Source organism: Leptonychotes weddellii, chromosome 15 (assembly GCF_054177405.1).
Source record: "Leptonychotes weddellii isolate Sample4059 chromosome 15, ASM5417740v2, whole genome shotgun sequence".
Classification (NCBI taxonomy): Eukaryota; Metazoa; Chordata; class Mammalia; order Carnivora; family Phocidae; genus Leptonychotes; species Leptonychotes weddellii.
This window is the reverse complement of record NC_138383.1, coordinates 30,098,809-30,122,579: the sequence shown is the minus strand read 5'-3', so window position 1 is coordinate 30,122,579 and position 23,771 is coordinate 30,098,809. Positions and strand designations below refer to the sequence as shown.

At 38.2% G+C, this 23,771-nt stretch overlaps 1 protein-coding gene across 1 annotated transcript in view; it reads left to right on the top strand.

Annotated features, from left to right (window-relative positions):
• BCAS3 (BCAS3 microtubule associated cell migration factor) overlaps positions 1-23,771 on the top strand; it is a gene marked incomplete at its 5' end in the record, with an annotated part of 537,991 nt that overhangs the window by 267,346 nt on the left and 246,874 nt on the right. Inside the window, 3 exons of the mRNA XM_081805976.1 lie at positions 10,123-10,223; positions 12,881-13,077; positions 18,507-18,604. Of these exons, the coding sequence (XP_081662102.1) occupies positions 10,123-10,223; positions 12,881-13,077; positions 18,507-18,604 (396 nt within the window). The remainder of the gene's footprint in view (positions 1-10,122; positions 10,224-12,880; positions 13,078-18,506; positions 18,605-23,771) is intronic.

The window sequence follows — 23,771 nt, the reverse complement described above, 5'->3', positions numbered from 1 at the left end:
AACTGAGGGTTGCTGGAGTGATGGGGGGTGGGAGGGATGGGGTGACTAGGTGATAGACATTGGGGAGGTTATGTACTATGGTGAGTGCTGTGAATTGTGTAAGACTGTTGAATCACAGACCTGTACCTCTGAAACAAATAATACATTATATGTTAAAAAGAAGAAGATAGTAGGAAGGGAAAAATGAAGGGGGGAGAATTGGAGTGGGAGACGAACCATGAGAGACTATGGACTCTGGGAAACAAACTGAGGGTTCTAGAGGGGAGGGGTTTGGGGGGATGGGTTAGCCTGGTGATGGATATTAAAGAGGGCTCTTATTGAATGGAGCACTGGGTGTTATGCGCAAACAATGAATCATGGAACACTACATCAAAAACTAATGATGTAAAAAAAACAAAACAAAAACAAAAAAACTAATGATGTAATGTATGGTGATTAACGTAACATAAAAGAATTTAAAAAATGGTATTTGTCATTTTTACATTTACAAACAACTGCCTCCCCTTTATTTTTTGTTTGTTGTACTTTATTGTGGAGGCTGGACTAACTACATTAGAGTGTTTGCTCTTCAACTGTGCCATTAAAGGTGGGACCAAGAACAGTAAGTTTACAATAACTGGCCTATTGCCTACTTGTACAAATTGGTACATTGATAACTGAACACAGTTCAATGACCAAAAACCATGATTTTTTTTTTTACCTTCAAGACATCAATTCACAAAACTTTCTGCATATCCTCTACTCTTAGTCTCTTTGTAAAAGGTATTATATTTTATAGTGTTCCTTGAATTTAGAATGGGGAATTGATTATTCTTGAAAGAAATGCATCTAACATAGAGGGTTATCTGTAAGAATACATTTGCCACTATTGAAGGATTACAGCTCATAATTCTACATAGAATTAGCACTAGGAGACCTGGCTTCCAGCAAATAATCATTTCCATCAACAGAAACACATACTACCATGTGTCCTTGAGCAGTTGCTAAAAGCTGTTCCTATATTTGCTATGTGTGTGTATAAATAGAGATAATGATAAATGGCTATATGTGGAATGAGTAGGAGAATGAGTGTATATAAGCACTTCCACAACCCCCCCTTAACGAAAGCATCACTGAACCTAAGAAAATAGGGGGGAAAATACATGACTCATTATGCAATAAGCTCAACTTTTATTTCATACATTGGTTTCCATCATTCATTGATACGCATCTGATTTCTTGGTTTTCCTTTCTTGACTTCCTGGATTGACTACACTAACCATATCAATTGGAGTGTGCTTATTCCATGACTTTTTATAAATACAAATTTTAAATAGGACATGGAAATACAATTTTAAAGGTATCAAGGAATATTTACTGAAAAATAAGCTGTTCCTGTCCTCAGACATCCTCATCTCCTCCTAGGAGGCAACTGCTGTAAGTGATGCCTTGTATTCTACACTTCTGTAAAGGTGAGCTTTGGTAAGAATGGTTTTGTTGTTATTTAGACTTACATGTCTGGCTAGATTCTACAATCTGTAGTAAGACAAAGTTGCTATCCATAAACTACAGGCAAGGTATTACATAGTCATAATATGATCTTTTCAAATCCTGAGGGTGGACTTTTTAAGCTGTCCAGCTGTTGTTTTAATGTATATATAATGTAGTTGTATAAAGAATTGAGTTGCCAGGGCACCTGGGTGGCTCGGTCGTTAAGCGTCTGCCTTTGGCTCAGGTCATGATCCCAGGGTCCTGGGATTGAGTCCCGCATCGGGCTCCAGCCCCGCATTGGGCTCCCTGCTCCGCCGGAAGCCTGCTTCTCCCTCTCCCACTCTCCCTGCTTGTGTTACCTCTCTCACTGTGTCTCTCTCTGTCAAATAAATAAAATCTTAAAAAAAAAAAAAAAGAATTGAGTTGCCATAATACACATCAAATAGGCACTGTGTTCATCCTTCCCGGTAAATAAACTCCACCTTGAGGTTAATTGCAAATGTTTTAAAGGGATTGTTGCAGTCTCTTTAGTTCTCAAGTATACTGGGACAGTGTGAAATTTTTAGTGGAATAACTGATCTTGCTGATAGCATGAAGCCAGCATGTTTTATTCTTTCTCTTCATTCTATGGTATTTATGGTGATGTTGAGCAAAACTAAATTGTGAACCCTTCCAGACTACCTGCAGGTATAACTTGTCCAGATGCTACTTGTCAAATGACCATTATGGCACCAGAATAACAAATGAAAGCTCCTTAGTTTATGTCTTCTGTGGGGATATTATATGATACCTTGGGGGTAGGGAAAAGGAGACGGAGCAGGGCGGGGAAGAGATGTACCCAGTGTTGTCAGTTATTCAGTGAAATCAATTATCTCATAGGCAATGAGGATATGTCATTTTTCTAATTATATATTGCCTGTGACTGTTCTTCTGGGAATGTGGAATAAAAGGAAAGTGAAACCAGAGATGTACAATGACTGACTGTTAGAAAACTTTAATAATTAATTAGAGAACATCTATGGTACTGCAGGGTCAGGGTGCAAGGAAAATCATCGATCCGTTTAGTACATAACGTAGGTAAAGTTCTTCCCTTTGATGTATTGTAACACTTCAACTGTTGTTGCTCTAGCACAAGAGTTTGGCTCCTAATAAACAGAATAGCCAGTAATATATTGTGCTGCTGCTGTCTTAACCCCTCTGTGTATGAAATTCAGTGAATCACTTTACATTTAATGGAAACATTTGTAAATCAGAGAAAAACTTCCTTCTAGACTTCAGTAGAAATAGTTGCTTCCTTAATAAGAATGCTTCCCATTTCTCAATGTATTTAGGTGTGTTATTTTTGACGTGAGAGCCTTCTCCCTTTATAAAAACAATTATCTTTTAAAAGGCCAGGGTTTAATTTTTGCCAGTTTGATAGTAGGAAAGCCTGACTTGTTTAAATTTGCAAGTCTCTGATTACTACTATTCACATGTGCTTGTTGGCTGTTGTATTACCTCTTTTGTGAATTGCTTGTTCATTGGGAAATGCCGTCAACCGCTTTGCTTTTAGATTGTCTTTTGAGCCTTACGTAAGGTTTTAAAAGGCAAGTTTTGGTTTCTGTGCTTGGAAACTGCATTCCCAACCAGCGTTTCTTCCTCAGGTCCCCGAGTGCTTTCTGATCAGAAACAGTTTGGTAAAGAGCCCTCTCTTACTGTATGGCTGCTATATAAATGCTGTTTTTAATAAGTACCAAAAATGTATTGAAATTTGTCCTTGGATGAGAGTTTATCATTGTTGGCCTTTGGGTGAACTTTGAGCCTGAGCTGTTTCATTCAAGGCAACATGATGTCATTTAACTCACAAATTTCTCTTTTGCTATAAAAAGGAATGTTGTTACCCTAAGTAACGAAAAGGACCAATTAATGCTGGCACAACATCATTCACTTCTCAGGTCTCCACTGAAGACTTCAGCATGGTGAAGGTTTTATTGTTTGCGGAGGGTTGGTGGGGTTACGGTAGGGAGTAGGAAACAAGCTGCATTTGGTCTTGAATCTTGCGAAGAATATTTGGCCTCACTGCCCACACAGCCTCCAGTCTGACCCAGCTCGCACTGACTCCTCCAAATGAAAACCTTTGGCTCCACCTTCATTTCTTTCTATTAAAAGACTCCCTAAGTCCCTTTCTAGATTTATATGTTCAGCTTATGAACATCTTGTAGGTTTTTCAACAGGAGCTAAAGCAGAGGGTTGTATCTCCCATAGAAAACTAGATACCAGTTGGACTAGCATTTTGCCCTTTATTTGAGAAGCAGATTTCCCTGATTCCAATAGCCTTGAGGTTCATTTCAAGGAGAAGAGCTATTTACCATCCCCTAGAGCTGGGAGTGTGGAGTTCACTGGCAACAGAACCTGTAGTTGATTAGCTATGTCTTCCAAAGCTTCCAGAGCTCCGTGTAAGAGAATTTATTACTGGGAGTTCAAGAAATGCAGGGAAGAGTAGAACAAGAACAGAACAGAACCAAATGGATTTTTCCTTCATTGGCTTCACATTTAAGTGCTGCTCATTGTTCAGTATTATGCTTTGTGTTAGTTTATGTAAAAAGGATGCTTATAACGTGTAAGTGGTTTATCTGTTTATTTTGATATGCATTGTCAAATCTTTTTTTCTTTCATTGCTTTAAAAGCAGATGGTGCTGGGAGCAAATAATTATTCCATTTATTCTTTCTTCTTAACAGAATACCTAGATGCTGTGCACTGTGTTGTAAACTCCACAGTTAAAAGAGATCTGGCTTTTTTCTGAATATCTAAACCATGCCCAATATGCTAAGAAAAATAATTACCTGCCCTAATATACTCAATATATTAATGGTAAAAACTTATTTTCTAACTGGAAGACTAGATATTTTGCCCCTGAACCTAGGTTACTGAGATCTAGTTATTACTTTTTGGATATTTTAGAAAGAATTTGGTTCCTTGGAATTGAGGATATACTATTCTTGTTTGGGGGAAACATCCTGAAATGTCAAGAGGTTTAAATTTCTCTAGGACTAGTAATAACTCATTTTTGGAACCTTGATTTAATCTTACATATCCTAACCTACAAGTCATAGTCTATATTCATTCTATTAACCAGTGTTAAAAAGAAGACTTTAGAGTGTCTTTAGATGTCTATTAATACAATGTTTATAACTCTTGGGGTGCCTGGGCGGCTCAGTGGGTTAAATGTCTGACTTCAGCTCAGGTCATGACCTCAGGATCCTGGGATGGAGCCCCACATCGGGGCTCTGCTTGGCAGGGAGTTGGCTTCTCCCTCTGCCCCTCCCTCCTATTCGTGCACGCTCTCTCTCTCTCTCTCTCTCTCTCGCTCGCTCTCAAATGAATTTGTTTATTTGAGAGCGAGCGAGAGAGCATGAGCAGAGGGAGTGGCAGGCAGAGGGAGAAGCAGGCTCCCCACTGAGCGGGGAGCCTGATGCGGGGCTCGATCCCAGGACCTTGGGATCATGATCCAAGCTGAAGGCAGACGCCTACCTGACTGAGCCACCCAGGTACCCCAAATAAATAAAACCAAAAAAAAAATACAATGCTTATAACTCTTTAATTTAGCAGTTATTATTTGAGTAGCTTAATACTTTGTAGCTTAGTTTAACAGCATCTAAATTAATACTTTTAACTTTCTCTAACTCAGAAATACCATATTCTATATGGGTAATTTGTAAAAATTCTATACTGATTGATCCTTACATTATAGTGCAGAAGACATCTAAAATTTCAAAATTTGCACAGAACTTGTGCAAACCATTTACATATCTGAGAAGTTATATTATATTGACTTTTTCCACTTTATAATATTGAGAATTTTGTTATGTGGGATTCAGACTTAGGGTCATTATCAAGGTAGCATTTCATCTTTCTGTTCATAGTTTTATTCATATTGTTCTACTGACTTGGAAGTTTTTGGGGTTTAGATTAACAGGACTAATTTGCAGAGGTCGGCACTGAAACAGATTTGCTTTTGTTTGCTTTGCACATAAACACATATTAAAATATATAAATATATACATAGAAACACACATTTGTATACATAGACACACCCATGTATCACTGTAAGACAGCAAAATACACTTCGTGATTTTTTTTTAGCACTTATTTACTCACTGGAAGCATGATCTGCTTTCCAGAGAACACAGTATAAACAGTCTGGCTCACAGTTACCTCATAATGATCTGCTCATCCTGCCCTTGCTTGTTGATCTATACTTACCACATGCCTGTGTGTAGAAGCAGTACTTTTGAAGTTGTATTCTCTAAAGTAAATTGGCAGTGTAGCCTTTCTAGTTAGATGGATAGGTTTGTTTTAAATTACTGTTCCTAAGGTAGGGAAGGAACATGGCAGAGATTTTTATTACAGAATTCCATATTCTTTTCCTGTCTCAAGTTTATTAATGATCTAAGGATAGTTGGTACATGTAAAAGATACTAAACATTTTTCTTTATATAGAAAGGTGTCTATGTTGGTCCATTAAACTCAGGCTTATGAGACATGGAACTTAATTTTTTTCTATAAACAAATTCTCTTCTGTAATTCTCTTTTGTGCCTTCTTTCTAACAAGTGTGGAAAAATTAATCTCAATCAGTGATACCTCCTCCAAATTGCTTCTAAATTCTAGAGGACTTTCAGAGTGCAAAGATAAGAGATGGGAGAGTTGGAGACATTTTATCCTTATTGTCACCACTGGGATGTCCTATTTCCCTACCTGATCACTGGTTACTGGTTCCGCTAGGTCTCTGCAGCATCCATCCTTGTTTCTACTTCAAAACCTTTTCAAAGCCTGTCAGTTCTCTGGATCTCGTCCATGTTCCTCTTGTACACATATGAAATACTATTCTCAGCTAATCCACAGGAAACTTGGAGAGGTTATCACAGACTTGACCATGTAAACACACTGTGTGCACACCTCTTCTTCTCTTGAGCCTTGTGGGATCTCTTGCTACTTCCTTGAGCTCTACCCAAGAATGAAGATAGGATTTTTCACAGATGTTTTATCCCTAAACCTCCTGGGATTCAGTCATTTTTCCCCTTCCTTAAGGACCCTCTTTTTACCCCTTTCTGCTGATGGCACTCTTGCTTTAATCTCAATCCTTCCTAATAATTGGCTGGTTAGAGAGTATGGAAGCCTTGCTCTTAATTATCATACTTTCAGTTTTTTTTTCTTATGCTAGGGTCAAGGTTTTGAATTCTTTTTTCATTGTGACTTGGTATGTCATTGCTTCCTTAACATAGTGAACGTGGAATGTACTTCCCACCTGGATTGGGGAAAATTTTTAAACACAAAGTAAGGGAGAGGGAAGGATATTTATTTGATGTTGAAAATGTTATCCCATCCGACTTGTATTTTATATTGTGAATCTTCTGGATGCTTCAAAGCTATTGGAAAACTATTTTTTAGTGAACATAAGGTGTGGAACTCTTAAAATCTCTATTTAGGAATTCAGGATTCAGATTTAATGTTTCATAGGTGTGTATTTGGTATTTTTATCACTTTCTTTGGAAAGTAGGGGGACGGTTGGGAGGAAGGGAATTTTTTTTCTTTTTCTTCTTCTTTTTTGAACTTTTTACTATGGGAAATGCCAAACATACACAAAATTAGAAAACAATAGTATAATAACTCTCCATGTACCTATCATCCAGCTTCAACAATGATCAACTCATGACTAATCTTGTTTCATCTACAATCCTACTCCTTACCCCTTCCCTGACACTGTATTCTTTTTAAGTTTATGCCATTTTAATGATGGATAAATAAATGTCCAACTATTCTGGTCTCCTCGCTTAGTCCAGAATCCAAAATTCCATTCACTTAATACCTAATAGAGTGCTCATGCTGTGACAGTCCCAGCCTGGGGTCAGCATATATAGAATGCAACATAAACTCTTCGGAAAGTTCTCATTAAATGGTAGTTAGTTATACAAGGATGTAATTTCTCACTTCTCTTTACAACTTTCTAATATCTTTTCATCACATTACCCTAGCTTTATTGGGGGAAAAAAGCCCTAAGCCATCTGCTGGTCCTCCCTCCCCACCCCCTTTGTTTTACTGAACTCATCTTCCACTTTCAACCTGCCTCACCACACCCAACTATGTCAGCCTCCTAATAATTACCAAAACATTTTCTTTTTGCTCCCACTTCAAAATCTTTGTACTTGAGATTCTCTTTGTAACACTTTTCCCTCACATATCTGCATAGCCTATTCATTCACCTCTTTAAAATCTTCTCCACCCTCAATTCCTTTCCAAAATATGTCCTAACCTTTAGATATTTGTCCTTAGTCACTTTCTTGACTACTATTTATGGAGGTTTTGAAGGATCCACTTGTTCTGTTTTGTCTTAAGAACTTAATACAGGGGCATCTCGGTGGCTCAGTCGGTTTAAGCATCCGATTCTTGATTTCAGCTCAGGTCATGATCTCAGGGTTGTGAGATTGAGCCCCACGTTGGGCTCAATGCTCAGTGGGTGTCTGCTTGAGATTCTCTCCTCCCTCTGCCCCTTTCCCCTGCTCTCTCTCTCTAAAAGAAATAAATAAATCTTTTAAAAAAAGAATTCAATATAAAATTTATTTATTGAAAAGATAACAAATGGCTTAGGAACAACTCAGCCTTCTGCAAACATAAATTTACTTAACAGTTTGGCAATATACACCAAAATTATTCCCAAGAGGATGCTTAAATATTAATGAGATAATTATTATGATACTCTTTTCTTCATGATAATCATTCAGAATCATAAGAAATTACATGTTTTCCTTCGGTGATCACTGGTGTTTTGTGCCAAATGCCAGCATGCCTGTCAAAGTAGAACTATGATTTTGAAAAAATAGTGGCTAATCATTTTCACCACTGCAAATCTTAACACTTTAATACTGTTTACCCCCTTCTGAATGGTAATTGATGGCTTAGGTACCACTTCTCCTCCACCAGCAAGTTAAGTTAGGTTTTTTTTGAGCATGCATCCTTTAAAATCTTGCCCTAGGTTCTTCGCCTCTGTCTACTTGATTTGAATCTGTTTCACTCAGATTTAGTTCTTCGGAATACCTTGTCTGGCAATATTCTCCGTCACTGCTCGGGAAGGAACTATACACCTATATAACTCCTAATCAGCATTAAGAGATTTAAATATGTTCATATCCTTTTATTTCATTTTTGGGAATGTAGCCTAACAAATGTAGCACATGTAGATGCATACACACAAATCTCTGGGTGATGGAAATTATGAGGTAATTTTCTGTTTCTCATTCTTTTGTATTCTTTTTTTAATACTCACATACTTCCTCCCTTTTTTGCCTTTTTTTTCCTACTTCCCCCAGTACTTCACTGCTTTATTTCTCTTGGTATTAAAATCACAGATAGAGGCAGAGAGTATATGAGAAATCATTGTGTCTTCTGCTCAGTTTTGCTGTGAACTTAAAAGTATTCCAAATATTTGGGGCGCCTGGGTGGCTCAGTCAGTTAAGCGTCTGCCTTTGGCTCAGATCATGATCCCAGGGTCCTGGGATCGAGCCCCGTGTCAGGCTCTGTGCTCAGTGGGGAGTCTGCTTCTCCCTCTCCCTCTGTGTTCTCTCTCTTGCTCTCTCTCAAATAAAGTCTTAAAAAAAAAGTATTCCAAAAAATAAAGTCTATTTTATAATAAAAATAAGCAAATAAATACTATGGGACTTTAAAAAGAAGAGGCTAAGTTTTTATTGGGATAATATTTGGTTTATAGTAGGAACTCAATAGATGTTTGTTGAATAATTTTATTGCTTTGACTAAGCAAAGGTTCTTCCTTGTATAAGAAAATAGGCTCTTGTATTTTTTTTCTTTGTATTTTAAGACTATATTCTACCACTTAAGAATTGGGGAAACTACTGAAGTATCCAAGAAAATGAAATATTTCTTTGGATAAATGAAATGTTTCAGAAACTAGAAGTGTTTTACGTTAAAAATGCATATTTATGCCTTTTAATTGATATGAAACTACTAAATAGACTCTCAAAGAATCTTGACGTTTGTTTTAATAAAAATTCCTCCCCAAATTATAGGAACTGCGTCAGATTAATTTCTTTGTTAATTGGAGATGATTGAAATGTCCTGAATCCCGAGCATGTGTCATGGAATTGTCACTGCTCCTTACTGTACTCATACTGCTAAGGTGCAGCTGGTTGTTTATTTCTTTTACGCTACTATCTGTCATGACTCAATTCCTGTAGATACTTTTTAAAGTGTACTCTTAATTGGAGATCTTTCTTACTTCTAAGAAATTCAGCCTTTCGGGGTGCCTGGGTGGCTCAGTCGTTGAGCGTCTGCCTTCGGCTCAGGTCATGATCCCAGGGTCCTGGGATCGAGCCCCGCATCGGCTCTCTGCTCGGTGGGGAGCCTGCTTCTCCTTCTCCCACTCCCCTTCCTTGTGTTCCCTCTACCACTGTGTCTCTCTCTGTCAAATAAATAAAATCTTTAAAACAAACAAACAAACAAATTCAGCCTTTCTTGTTCATTAATTATTTGAATCGCCTTTGTGCATTAAACATCATATTTTATGTTAAAATTCAACACAGTGTCCAGGATGGTTGCAACCACATGAATTTTTCCACGGCATGGGTTAAAGTTGTTTAAATATGTTTTCTTTCTCCTACAGTGGCTCCCCCTGGAAGTCCGGGGCCCATTACTCGGCATGGGTCCTATGACAGTTTAGCTTCTGACCACAGTGGACAGGAAGATGAAGAATGGCTTTCTCAGGTAAAACTCTAAAATGTTTGGCCTATTAAAGTGAAAGAAAACAGAAATCCATTGTCTGTGTTTATTCTTCAATTCTAAAAACTTAAAAATTATTTTCCTTAGAAGAAAATGGGCAGAATTGGGAACTCTTTGTGGGATCACCAAGAATTAATCAGTTGTCTTGCCATACGAAGAATTTCTTATAAATACTGCTGCAAGGATACATATACGTATATTTTATATGTATTGTACACGTGTGTGTGTGTGTGTACATTAGCTTTCATACAGAGGGCATAAAATATGCATAGCTTTCAAACAATCCATGTATATCCCTTAGAACCTTTGGGTTTTACATGGACTGTTTGGATTAAAATGAGAATTGGCCTTGTTGAAACTGTGAAGCCTTTCAACAATGTGTGGGCTATGTTTTGTGGAGCCAACATTTTCTGAAGATTGGGCCCATACTCGGATTAGAAGAGGTCAGCCTTCTACTCTGCACACGTCCTGATTGTGCCCAGCTGGGTTCCTTTCCTCGGCTCCCGTCCTGCTGCCTCCAGCGGTCTCTCAGCCAGGCCTGTGACAGCTCCAGCTGACCCTTCCTCCCCTTGCCAGGTGAGGCTGTCTTCATCGCAAGGGCTTTGAAATAAAAGATACGGGCACATTTCAAAATGATGAGATTACGAATGACTTCATTACAAATGCTGTTATGTCTGCCTCAAGTCTGACATCACTTGGTGAAGTTAATGACCTGTCTCAGATTACCAATCCAAGCGGCTTTCATCAGACAGGTGCCTCCGTGGAGGTTCGTGCAGTTTCCCTGCTTTCTTGGGGAGGGTAGCCTGACAAACTAAAGGGAATCTGGAAGCCGGAGCGTCAAATTATGTGTAGGTGACATACGTTTCATTACACCTAAAGCACTCACGGGAAGCTCCTTGAAGGAGGGTCAATGCTTCGATTCCTGGTCTGTGGAGGTGCCTCCTTTCTTGAGGATACCATGGTAAAGTAAAGAAAAAAAAAATGCTGGCAAAGAAACCACTGTCCTTCACTTCAACTTTTCAGTTAGAAGAAGGGGTAATGTGTGCTGTCAGTGTGGAAGTGTAGACAATATGTTTGTACCGCACACACTAGGAGAGTGAATAGGAACATCTGGTCATTGCCTCAGTGAAACTATATAGGCATCTGTTTACCTCTCGGCTCTGTGACACGGATGGTTCTGAGCTTAAAATACACAGAATGCTTTATCCGTGGCCTAATTTACATTGCAGGATACAACTACTTGAATCAGAAATCGCTGTCCTAAATCTGAGTATTTTTTGCCCTGTGATTAGTGGGAATGCGAATGTTGTTCCAAGACCATGATGCTTTTGCCCTTTAGGACTTGCCAAACACAGAGCTGCACTCTGTGAACCTTTTCAGTTGTGTTTCGTTAAGAATTGATCACCGCAATCAGAGAAATGTGATTAAATATGAAAGAACTCAGGGCAAAACTAAGGCACATGGGAAGTCAGTTCCATTAAGTGTATATACAGACGTGGAGGTAGCAGTTAAAGACTTCGAGAGGTAGTCTTTCACCAGACGTTTGCATATTTAGTCTCTTCATCAAGTTGCTCATGTATAAAATCATATGATATGTTTATCTTCAGGTTTCATTCTGTATCCTCTACTCTCTGCTCTGTCTTTAAAGTCTTTAATATTGGCACCATTCCCTATCCCCTCTATAGAGCATGAAATTCATAAACCTTTTAGTATTACTGTTTTGCAGCACTTAAAATACCTGTGTCAATGTTCATGGTAGTGGAGGAAACGTTCTAATTAAATAATGGTGTTTTGGGGCGCCTGGGTGGCTCAGATGGTTAAGCGTCTGCCTTCGGCTCAGGTCATGATCTCAGGGTCCTGGGATCGAGTCCTGCATCGGGCTCCCTGCTCCTTGGGAGCCTGCTTCTCCCTCTGCCTTTCTCTCTCGCTCTGTCTCTCATGAATAAAAACAAAAAAAACAAAAACAAAAAAATAAATAAATAATGGTGTTTTGAAGACAAATCTAGTCTGAGAGAAAGTATATAATACTCTCTTCATTTAAAAGTTGACTTGGGGGGATTTTGAGGGTAGCATAGTAAATATTTACTGGAAAAAACTGGCTTTGGGTGTTGAAAATTATTTCAGACCTTTTCTTTTCCTTGGATAGTTTAAGAACAACTTCAAGTTTGTCATGAGCTTGATCCTCAGTGAAGGAATTACTTTAATCTGTGGATTGATAGGTGTAGTATTCAATGCATGCCCACAAAGTGGTAAGTACTGTCTAGAATGAAAAAACGTAGTCCCTAGGGAGTTGATGCTAGTTATATGAGGCAGGCAACTGGTCCTTTTACTCTTTGACTTTCATGTTGTATATGTGTGGACTGTGTGTATGTGTGTGCATGTGCATGCTCACACCCATATAAATACACACACACACACACAATAAATTTTTTGTTTATTTTGGTAAAAATCAGTGGAGGGATGTAGAGAATGTGTATATAGGCTGTGACTATCATTGCCTTTTGATTGTGGATGCCCCGTACCTCTCCTATTTGGTTAAGATGGGCTTGGAGGGTGTTCGGAGACAGGATGGGGGGGGATCACGAAAGGCTCTTCAAAGGAGGTCATAAGACATTTAAATCATGATTCGTAATCTGTTCCAGGTAGAAATTGTAACACACACTGGACCCCACAGACGTCTGTGGATGGGTCCCCAGTTCCAGTTCAAAACCATCCATCCCTCAGGCCAAACCACAGTCATATCATCCAGTTCATCTGTGTTGCAGTCTCACGGTCCAAGTGATACTCCACAGCCCCTTTTGGATTTTGATACAGATGATCTTGATCTCAACAGTCTCAGGTAAGAAATAAGAACTAGGGAGTGATTTGACTAGATTAATATATGCATTTTTAATGACCATCTTAGCTAATATTGACATTTTCCCTTTTGGCACAGTTTTATGGTGCAAAATACATCCACTGTAGCTTGTGATTCATTATTACTGCTGGGGGTCTTATGTGGGATCTCCTTACATTCAATAAATATTTGTGTTTCAGATTGTATTTCCCCAAATCTAATATTCAGTGCATTTTTTTAAAAAAAAATCTCATTTTATGCTGCTTTCCTCATATTTATAACTGCTTAAAGTCTGAGGGTGCCCTCCTTTCCTGATCTTACTGACACTTCATCTTTCAACTAACCTTTGTCTAGATCCTGCTTATTCCTTCTTTTAGGCTTTAAAAAGTTTTTGGATGAGAAAGAATTGATATAAATTCACTTACAGTTTATCATATATATATAATCATCATATATATTCTCTGACCCTCACTTGTAAGAATCATAGTACAAGGTTTACAGAATATGCTTTTTATTATTAAAGATTTTTTTCTAATGCAGCTGAGAACTTTTTGACTTTTGTAGTCTCCGGTTTGCTTACCAGTTTAATTTGTTACATCCAGCCCTGACACATTCTGGTATAACAATGATAGGCTCAGTCTAATGCAGTGTAATCTCCCTTTTTTTTTTTTAAAGATTTTATTCATTTGACAGAGAGAGAGACAGTGAGAGAGAGGGAACACGAGCAGGGGCAGAGGCAGAGGGAGAAGCAGGCTTCCCGCCGAGCAGGGAGCCTGACGTGGGGCTCGATCCCAGGACCCTGGGACCATGACCTGAGCTGAAGGCAGACGCTTAACGACTGAGCCACCCAGGCGCCCCTGTAATCTCCCTTTCTTTGTCTTCTCTTATAAAAAATTCTGTAATGTATCTTACTTGAATCTAAAATAGACCTTTTTCTTACATCTCTTTAAAAATTATGGAAAAATGTGTCCCAATTATATATTGGAAATATATTTTTATATATCTTTTTGTCAGTATCTGTTTGTCTAACAATGCAAAAGCTGTTGCAGAGGTAGATTAGGCCTAGATGTTTCTTCCTTAAGAGTAATTCATGGGGTGCCTGGCTGGCTCAGTTGGTAGAGCATGGGACTCCTGATCTTGGGGTCGTGAGTTCAACTGCACAGTGGGTGTAGAGCTTGCTTTAAAAATAAAAGAGTAGGGGCGCCTGGGTGGCTCAGTCGTTAAGCGTCTGCCTTCGGCTCAGGTCGTGATCCCAGGGTCCTGGGATCGAGCCCCGCATCGGGCTCCCTGCTCCGCGGGAAGCCTGCTTCTCCCTCTCCCACTCCTGCTGCTTGTGTTCCCTCTCTCGCTGTATCTCTCTCTGTCAAATAAATAAAATCTTTAAAAAAATAAAAAATAAAAAAAAAATAAAAGAGTAATTCATGTAATGGAAGATGTCTCCTATAATACCTTTTTCAGTGTCTTAATTTTTTGTTTGTTTGCTTTGTACTTTATTTCTTCCATACATTTTTGCTTTTTTTTTTTTAAACATAGCATGTCTTCCAGGTTTTCAGAAGTGGAACTTTCCCTCCAAGATGTCAGGCAATAGTGACAATACTGAGTACTAGACCAGTTTTCACTGGTACCAACTGTAAAATGTAATCTGGTGTCGATAGTCCATTTTCAGGAAGTTGTCAGTCCTCAACTTAATGATTCAGCGTGTAGTCATTCATGTTTATAAGTCATTTGGGTACTCAGATGTTAATAATAAGGCATTTAAAATAGACAACCCATAAAACTATGTTTATTCTCTTTTTTTTTTTAAAGATTTATTTATTTATTTGAGAGAGCGAGAATGAGAGAGAGAGAGAGTACATGAGAGGGGGGAGGGTTAGAGGGAGAAGCAGACTCCCTGCCGAGCAGGGAGCCCGATGCGGGACTCGATCCTGGGACTCCAGGATCATGACCTGAGCCGAAGGCAGTCGCTTAACCAGCTGAGCCACCCAGGCGCCCTATGTTTATTCTCTTGATTGAACTATTCACAAGATCCTTTTTTCTTTTTTTCCTCTGATGACTGTCACCTGGTACTATAATAAGCCCTTGTCCCTCTTCTTTGGAGGATAGCTCTAGTCTCCTATATATGCCGCTCTGTTCCTTTGCTTTGTGACCTCCAGCTTGCTTAATGACTCTTTACTTCAGACATAGCCCTTCATCTAAGAGCTCTCTAACTTGCTTCTTCAGACAGCTATTGTCCTAAATTCATTCTAGAATGTTCCTCAGGGGCTTTCCTTTTTCTTATGCTAAAGAATTCCCAGTATTTGTCATTTAAATGATTTTAAACTGTATATATTTGATTAGAATATTGTCCTTTTTTGTTTTTTATTTTTTAAATAGGCTCCACACCCAGCATGGGGCCTGAACTCACGACCCCAAGATCAAGACCTGGGCTGAGACCAAGAGTCAGATGCTTACTGAATGAGCCACCCAGGCGCCCCAAATATTGTCCTGTTTATTGGATACAGCTAAACTTTAGATACCTTTATTGGGGGTCACAGGCTTATACATTTGTTTTGATTATCTTGTAATTTATATTTAAAAATCTGAGCATATAGGCCCTTGGTTAAAACCTTAACTTCCATTAGAACACGGTTTTGATGGGAAATTCAGATTTGACTTACATCATTTGAATTATAGTGGCCTCTTTAGTACCATTTCCTGCCCAGCATCCAATTAGAAATCCAGCTATTTGTATTCTCTTCATTCCTGTTTTCCTATTGCTCTGAGTGCTTCACCTCTATTTCGTCTACATTTCTTTAGGCTTATGTACAATGGTACTATGGCTGTTAGCCTTACTTTCTCCTTCAAACTGTAAAAAAAAAACTTTATTTAGATGTTTTTGATTCAGCTGACCCTTTACACCTGGTACCCTGTCCTGTACTCCATAAGATATCACTAAGAATGATGTGGTGCTGTGATATTCTGCCTCCCTATATCCTAACCTAAGTGGGGAGCAGGCAGGTATAGAGTTGACTGTCATGTCCATAAGGGAATCAGGGATGGCCTAAACTCATGGCAGCTCCTTACTTGGAGCAGGGATTTAAACTGTAAAAAAGGTCAATGAAATATTTATTTTTAGATCTGAGAAAGAGATCATGTAAAAGAAGCTAAGATACAAAGTCTAGTTTTCTACTCAAGATTAGCTCCTTTTACTTTATTATTTTATTTTTTCATCTGGTTATTTAACACATCCATCAGCTCACATATTTAGTATGTATGTGTTGTGATTATTTTAGTGAGGCTCTTTCATTGAATTTCAGTTATGTAATACAGTGTCATCAACCATAGTCATTGTGTTATTCATTTGATCCTCAGACCTTATTCATGTTATTTTTTTTTCAGTGATCCATAATTCACCTAACATAAAATTCACTGTATAATTCAGCAGTTTTTAGTATATTCACTATGTTGGGCAGTATCCCCACTATCCAATTCCAGAACATTTCCATCACCTCTGCCAGTTTGTTTTTATTTTTGTCATTTTTATTATGGAAAAATTTCAAACATATATAAACATATTTAAAGTTAAAGAAAATAATAGGATAAGCCCCCGTGTATCTGTTGCCAGCTTCAACACATCCATTCATGGCCAGCCTTGTTTCACCTCACCCACAGCTCTGGATTATTCAGAAACCCTGATATAGATTGAATTAATAATAGGAAATTTATTAGTTCACTTAAGTTGTTTAGACCGGGAGGGGGCTTTACTTTGGATGAACTGACCATATCTAACTGTCTAGCTTCTTCTTTCTGTTAAGAACCAGAAAACATCTTCTCCAGACATTTCAAATAAACAGCTCCTCTTTTCTCACTGGCCCAAATTTGCTTAGGCCTACCCATCCTGGAGCTAATTAATCTCTGCCGTGAGCTGATGGGATTACCATGACTGGTGTAGCAAAATCAGCTGGGGTAGAACAAAGATTAGGTGGTATGTGATGTCTGTGATGTCCGCAATAGCAGCGACGAGAGTCTTTGTTCTCAGTACTTTAGGCTTCCAGCGCTGGATCAAATGCATTGTCCTTCACCTGCCTCCTGGTTCTTTTTTTCACACAACAAATACACAAACATTTAAACCATGCTTTCAGGAACTACTCTTTTTCTGCAGTCTATTCTTGGCATTTCAGGCTTCTATAATCTGTCCCATGGCGTTCATCAGCCTCTTCTCGCCCACCAGGATCCACTGGGAACTCTAAGCTTCAGCCAAATCATGCTCCTCAAGCTGCCCTGCATTTGTCAGGCTTAGTTACCAATCCAAGGGTCTGCTTGTTTCATTCTATGCTTAAGGAACACTTCTTGCTCCTCTGCATATATACATATCCTATTACTGCATACATATCCAATTCCTATTCCACCTCCATAAGATCTTCCCAGTCTGCTGTGGACCATGTATTCATTACCCTGTTTTCTCATTCTGAGCTTTAATTGCCTGTTTCACTCATTTTCACACTTTTCTTTTGCATCAGTCATGAATGTCCATGTGCTAGACCACATATCCACACATAGACCTTCTAGTTCATGTTTTGTTTCTGCCTGTCCCTAGAATAATACTGACACATGTTTAATATTCAGCAAATACTCATTGAATGAATGAATTGCCAAAAATGCATGCTTATATTGCTATAACAGGTCTTTTTTTCCTCTAAGTTGTATGGGGGTCTCAGATTTTCTAGTCATACAGATTTTTTTATGTTAATAGTATTTACCTAATACAGCTGGAGAGAGACTCTTGGCACTTATAGATTTATCATTCCTAAGCAACTTGAAATTATATGTAGTAAATTGCAGTTTTGCTGAGACTCTAATTGATTCTTACATGCTAATTGGTAATTTTATGGAGGTAACTCAGTTAGATAATAGTGATCCTAGCTAAACCTGTGGCCCCCACATTCCAGCACAGCTTTGTTTTCCTGTGCTTCTTGTCATATATAAAGTAACTTTCATTCAGGATATAAGGGAGTTCCTCAAGATTTTGTATCTAGTATATGCTGCCTTTTATGGCAGGTTTTACTAGCTATGGTGCTATTCATCAATTTGAAGAGTGTCAAAACTCTTCAGATCTGTCCCTTGGAAATGTCAAAGGTTTTGGTATAAAGTATTTTGTTTCCTTTCCCGTTCTACTAAATTTATCCCTTTCAATTAATGTCAATTTTTCAACCCCTTACTTAAAATCTATTGAGTAATTTACAAAGAGGAGAAGTCTGGAGTGTAGGGAATGTTTGCAGTGCGTTAGCTTTGTGCAGGAATTAGGGACTGCAGTTCCCCTCTTTGTCTTGTTTTAGAATGAATGGTTCTTTAATGGATTGGCCTAATCCAGCATTCCTGATTTAAGGTCTGTTGTAGCACGCGACAGTTTTGATGCTGGTAACATATGTGAATTAAATTAAATTGCCTTGCAGGATCCAGCCGGTCCGCTCTGACCCAGTCAGCATGCCAGGGTCATCCCGTCCAGTTTCTGATCGAAGGGGAATTTCCACCGTGATTGATGCTGCCTCAGGTAGAAAACCACCTCCAAAATGTGTGCTGGATAGTTCTGTACATTTTCAATTTCTTTTCCTGCGCAATGGAGAGAATGATATTTTTTGCCTTCCTCTTTTTGTTTGTTTGTTTTGGGATGTGCGTGCATACTGTGCGTGCATACGTGTATGTGTTTGTTAAAACAGTACCGTGCCTACATTTGTTGCTAAACAATGCCATGCATTTAAATATTGTTAAGGTTGTGAATGATGCGATGGGGTTGGCACTTGATTAAATGTAATGAACACAGTATTGAAGGCTACAGGGTTGATGACTGTTTTGCCTTTGATCTCTCAAATGTGGAGAAGCAACCTTGACAGAGAACGTAAATACAATATATGGATTCAATTTACTCAACCTGTTGAGTATCAAAATGCCTGATCTGTGGAAGTAGAGAGTCCAAATGCTGTAGCTTAAATGGTTTTATTATTGAAAGCATAAAGTTTAGAAATTCATTAACTTAACTTTAGTCTATCTATCACAGTTATTAACCTCCTCTCCTTGGAACCAAGCCATGAATATGTATCATTAGTACCTGGGAGTAGATCTTTGCCTCTGTAGGTGATAGTTGCTACATTAGTATTGTCAAACTGTTTTCTGCCGCGTCTGCCAAATCATAGACCTGTTTATAGTAATACATTTTTCATCTCTACATGTATTGATAAAATAAGGACAGTGATGCTTTCTGTTATGGTGTAGCTGCAGAGCATCTGAAGAGAGCATACAGCAGGGTTTCATCAAGAAAAAGTCTCTTATGAGTAGAATTATTAAATACTTGGCATTAGTCAAACAGTTGAGTCAGAGAGGATTTTAATCTATAGCAATTTCAAAATCCCCAGAGACCGCTGATTTGATTGAGGCTTAAACTGTGAAAGAAAATGGAAACAAACACAAAACTGATTTGTGAAGGTCACTTTTGAAAGACCAAAGCTTCTGTTTCTGATTCTGTGTCTGGATGTGTTTTGAAGTTTGAAAGCTAAACGGTTTTGTACGTTTTCTTAGCTTTCTGATTTTTTTGTCAGTGGATTGTACCTGGTGTCTGATTTACCTGTCCACATCGAGGGCTGTGCCTTCAGTTTTAATGTAGACTCTTACTTTAGAAAGCTCATACTTGTCCCTCTGCTTTCTCTTGGCAACCATGGTTCATCCCCTGGAAACAAGCACAGAAATGTGTGAAGTCTTTATCCTTGCTTCCCTGCATTGAAAGAAATATTGAGATGGGAGACTTAAACAATAAATCTTTTTGATAGTTTCAATCTGAGAATGCTAACAGATCCTGCTCATCTGGAATTACCATTTAACCATCGTGAATCCTGGAAGCGATGTATTGTAACCTAAAGTATTTGATTCAAGATTACAGTAGTAGCCTTTGTTGGGGTTTTTTTTAACATTCTTAAACTGCCATATTATGAATGTTTTAGAGTCAAGTGACGCCCAGTCAAGTGAAACACATGTCCCTAAAGCAGTTATTGGTGTTATTAGAAGTTGCCATATTCAGCACTCTGCTCTGAGGTAATACTCCATATTTATCATGTAGCACTATCTCAGTTTTAGCTCTTTGTAAAGTTACATCTCATGCCACAGAGAGGAGTTTCATTGAGCTATTGGCAACTGTCATTTGACTTAAATCTGCTGGGAGAAGAGTTTTTAAATTGATGCTTGAAAAAGGAACTAGATCTTTGCCCTTGATTTACTTACATTTGCATCAGAGACACATTGTAGGAGATCCTAGGATATCGTTCTACAACTGTGAGCCTCTGCCCGAAAGTACTAATCTTTTGAGTAGAGAAAGGACTTCTTGGTGACTAAGCTGTTGTTATTTTTCTAAGCCTATTTTCATTCCAGAAAGCCATAGTTCCTTTGAGACAGAACAATGAAATGTGTGTGCTGCTCTCTCTAACTTTGAGCTAAAGAAACCCTATAGATGAGGAATTGGACTGTTACGAATAATTCTCTACTTCTCCAATGGTTTGGATCCCTTTTGTTCAACGCATTTTTTTAAGTGAGTGAATAATGTTTTGTTGGGGAAACTTTATCTACTTTATCTGATAGGACCACTGTTGTAATAGACTTTTCTATTGCTATTTAGGAAGATAAGAAACTAAATGGTTTGGGTTCCTTATAAAAAGAAGTTAATAATGGGAAAATTCTGCTTTAGATTCTTCAATTAAGAGGAGTCTAATAAATCTGTACAAGTGCTCGTGACCCAGGAAGTGCTTCTCTGATTATGACCCATGCATTGGAGTCAGCTGCATATGGCGAAGATGCTTTTCTGGCGTTTTGATTGCTTTTGCTTCGAGATACGACTACTATGGCCCCTCCTCTTATTGGGCTTCATTGCTTTGTCTTACCTTCACGCAGTACAACTCAGTGTATTGCCTTTTTAATTGTTCCTGTGGCACATTTTATAACCGTCCTTCTGTTCCAGTGACAGCTCTTGTCCTGTCTAAACTAGTGATGGTATAATTACTTTTCATGTGATTACTTTTCAGAGGCATAGAATTTAGAAATTTAATGTGATGTGAGTAAATTGTTTGACAGTTTAACAGTGTTCAAAATGAAAATATTTTATTTATACCTTGGGCCAGCCTGTTATATTTTAGATATCTATATATTTAGCTGGCAGTGTTATTCTATTGAAGCTAAAAGAGATCAGCAGAGCCTTGTACCACTTTTGCTAAGAAATTTTGTTATTATAATTTCTTGATCATCTAGTATATCTGTTCTTCACTCCTTCACATAGAAGAACATTTACTTAAATATGTATGTTTTTACTTAGTGACTTCAGTGATTTAGGCATGACATAAATCCTATGCCTTTAGATACCTATGAACCAACGTCTTACTGTCTCTTTATAAATATGTATATTTAGACTGGCAGATCTATAACTGCTTTCTAAGTGGATGTCATTCCCATAACATCTGACCTTTGGTGATTCAAAAGGATACTATCCTACCTAAAATTTTGAGTTTAGATAATTATGAGATGTTCCCTTCTTGACTAAGAAGAAGACCATTCTGGAAAGATACTTTATAGGATTTTACCCTTATACACAGGCTACCCAGAACAAAGGAGATTTGAAGGAACCATTCCATTTTTCATTAACATCAGTGTCTCTGAATCATAGATAACATTTCTAGACAAAATACTTTTTTTCTCTGTACATTCCTTTTGGTTAGGTATCTAAGAATTTCTTCCCATTGTTTGTTCTTTAACATGTGTCCTTTTGATAAATGTGTAGGACCTCTGAAGAGAAAGTAGAAAGATAGCTGTCCGTGCTCCATTCAAACTTTGTTTCCCACCTTGGTGACTGATCCTCTTGTTCCCAGACTTGTGAGCTGTACCTGTTGGGTAACTTAATAACAACTCTAAGGTCGCTTTTGAGTCATCCAGACAGAAAGCCTAGAAAGATCTAGTTCATCCTAAGTTTGTTTCTCCTGGTTTGTGGTTTTACTATGGAAATTGATGTTTACCAAGAAAGAACTCAAAGCATCTGAGATTGAAAGACAGACTTATGCCTGACTCATGCAGAGAGCAGACATCTTTGTCAAACTCTACTAGAGTAAACATTGTAACATTGAAAGCGTTATTGGAAGTGGTGGGGGCAGCATTTATGTACATTCCTATGGAAGATGATAGTAGGAGAAGGAAAATTGTGACAGTTATGTAAAATGAGTTCTTATCCTTTAGAGCAGGCTTTGATAAATCAGGAATTAGTGTTACAACAAACATTTCTATAAATAGGGACAGAATTCCAGACCTGGTATTTGTTGTTGTTCTTGACTCAAGATAAATATTATTTTAGTTGTACAGTTGAAGTAATCTAAATAATTTCTAAGAAACTCGTTAATCCAGGAGATATTTTTCAGCACCTAGTTTTTCCCATTATCAAAATCATTTGTTTACTGAAGAAAATGAGACACTTAAAAACCCAAAGAGGTTTGATTTGATTCATTTTCTAATGATCATTTATGCCTGCTTTGACTGATTTTATAATGATCATTTATGCCTCCTTTATGTATTTGGCATTTGGTGCATCGGACATTTAAAAAAACAAAATAATACTTATTAAAGAAGTATGATTGGGTAGGGAACAAGGAGATTATTTAAGTCAAATCTCTGCTGGAGGGACGTTCATACAGAGGCATGCTTTTATTTTACAAAGATTTTTCTGAAGTGCTGGGGGAAGAATATCCCTAAGGATTATATTTCACTGTATCTACAGTTGTCATTCCAATCTGAGGCAGAAAGACTTAGTCACTGTCTTACAGCCATCAGAGACACAAGAGATGCTGGTGGTAAGAAACAAAGAGATTTGTAAGAAACACCGTTTAGTCATCCAATGGTGAGGCTACTTAACGCCATGATTTTAAAAGCTAGAGTTGAACGAGAGAACCATGACCTTGTAATCATGGCCTTGAACATTTGGCTGAAACTTTCAACAAGCGATGTTTCCTACCCATCCGGTCTTCTCTGCATTTGTAAAAAGAATTTAGGGTTCCCTGTGCAAAAATTTGTTTCACTTTTTCGGGCAGGGATGTGTTCGTTATTCCTTAAAATAATTCTCAGATATAAAGGATATCAAGTTCTTTAGAAATTTTGAGTATTTCTTTGAATACGTGATGTGGTTTTCATTTAGTAGACTTCCAGATATTCTTTGTGATTATAAGGTGACGAAAAGCCCAGGCATACTTGTACCTTGAGTATTCAAAGCCTGTGTGGGATCAGTAAGAGGATTATGGATGAGGGCGAAATTAAAAGAAGGCTTAGTCGTGACCTGTGAACAGTCCCTCAGAGGGGAAAAAGGAGGTCAGTAATTTTACTTTGACACTATTTCCACTTGAAACAGCAAATATTCAAACTCAGATGTTAATATTGGCTTTTTTTTATTAGAAGAGAGGACGTTTATGCATTATTTCAACTTTAATCTAATGAACACCTACTTGTCTGTAGAGTGTCAAAAATAAGTGTTAGAGATTAAGAGTACAGGGAAAAGACCTGATTTTGCCCATGAGGAAGGTGATCGGCCACATCCCTCTCCTTCTGGTTTAAATATTCCTCTCATTGCTGGAGTGGGGGGTGGGGTGGGAGGGATGGGGTGACTGGGTGATAGACACTGGGGAGGGTATGTGCTCTGGTAAGCGCTC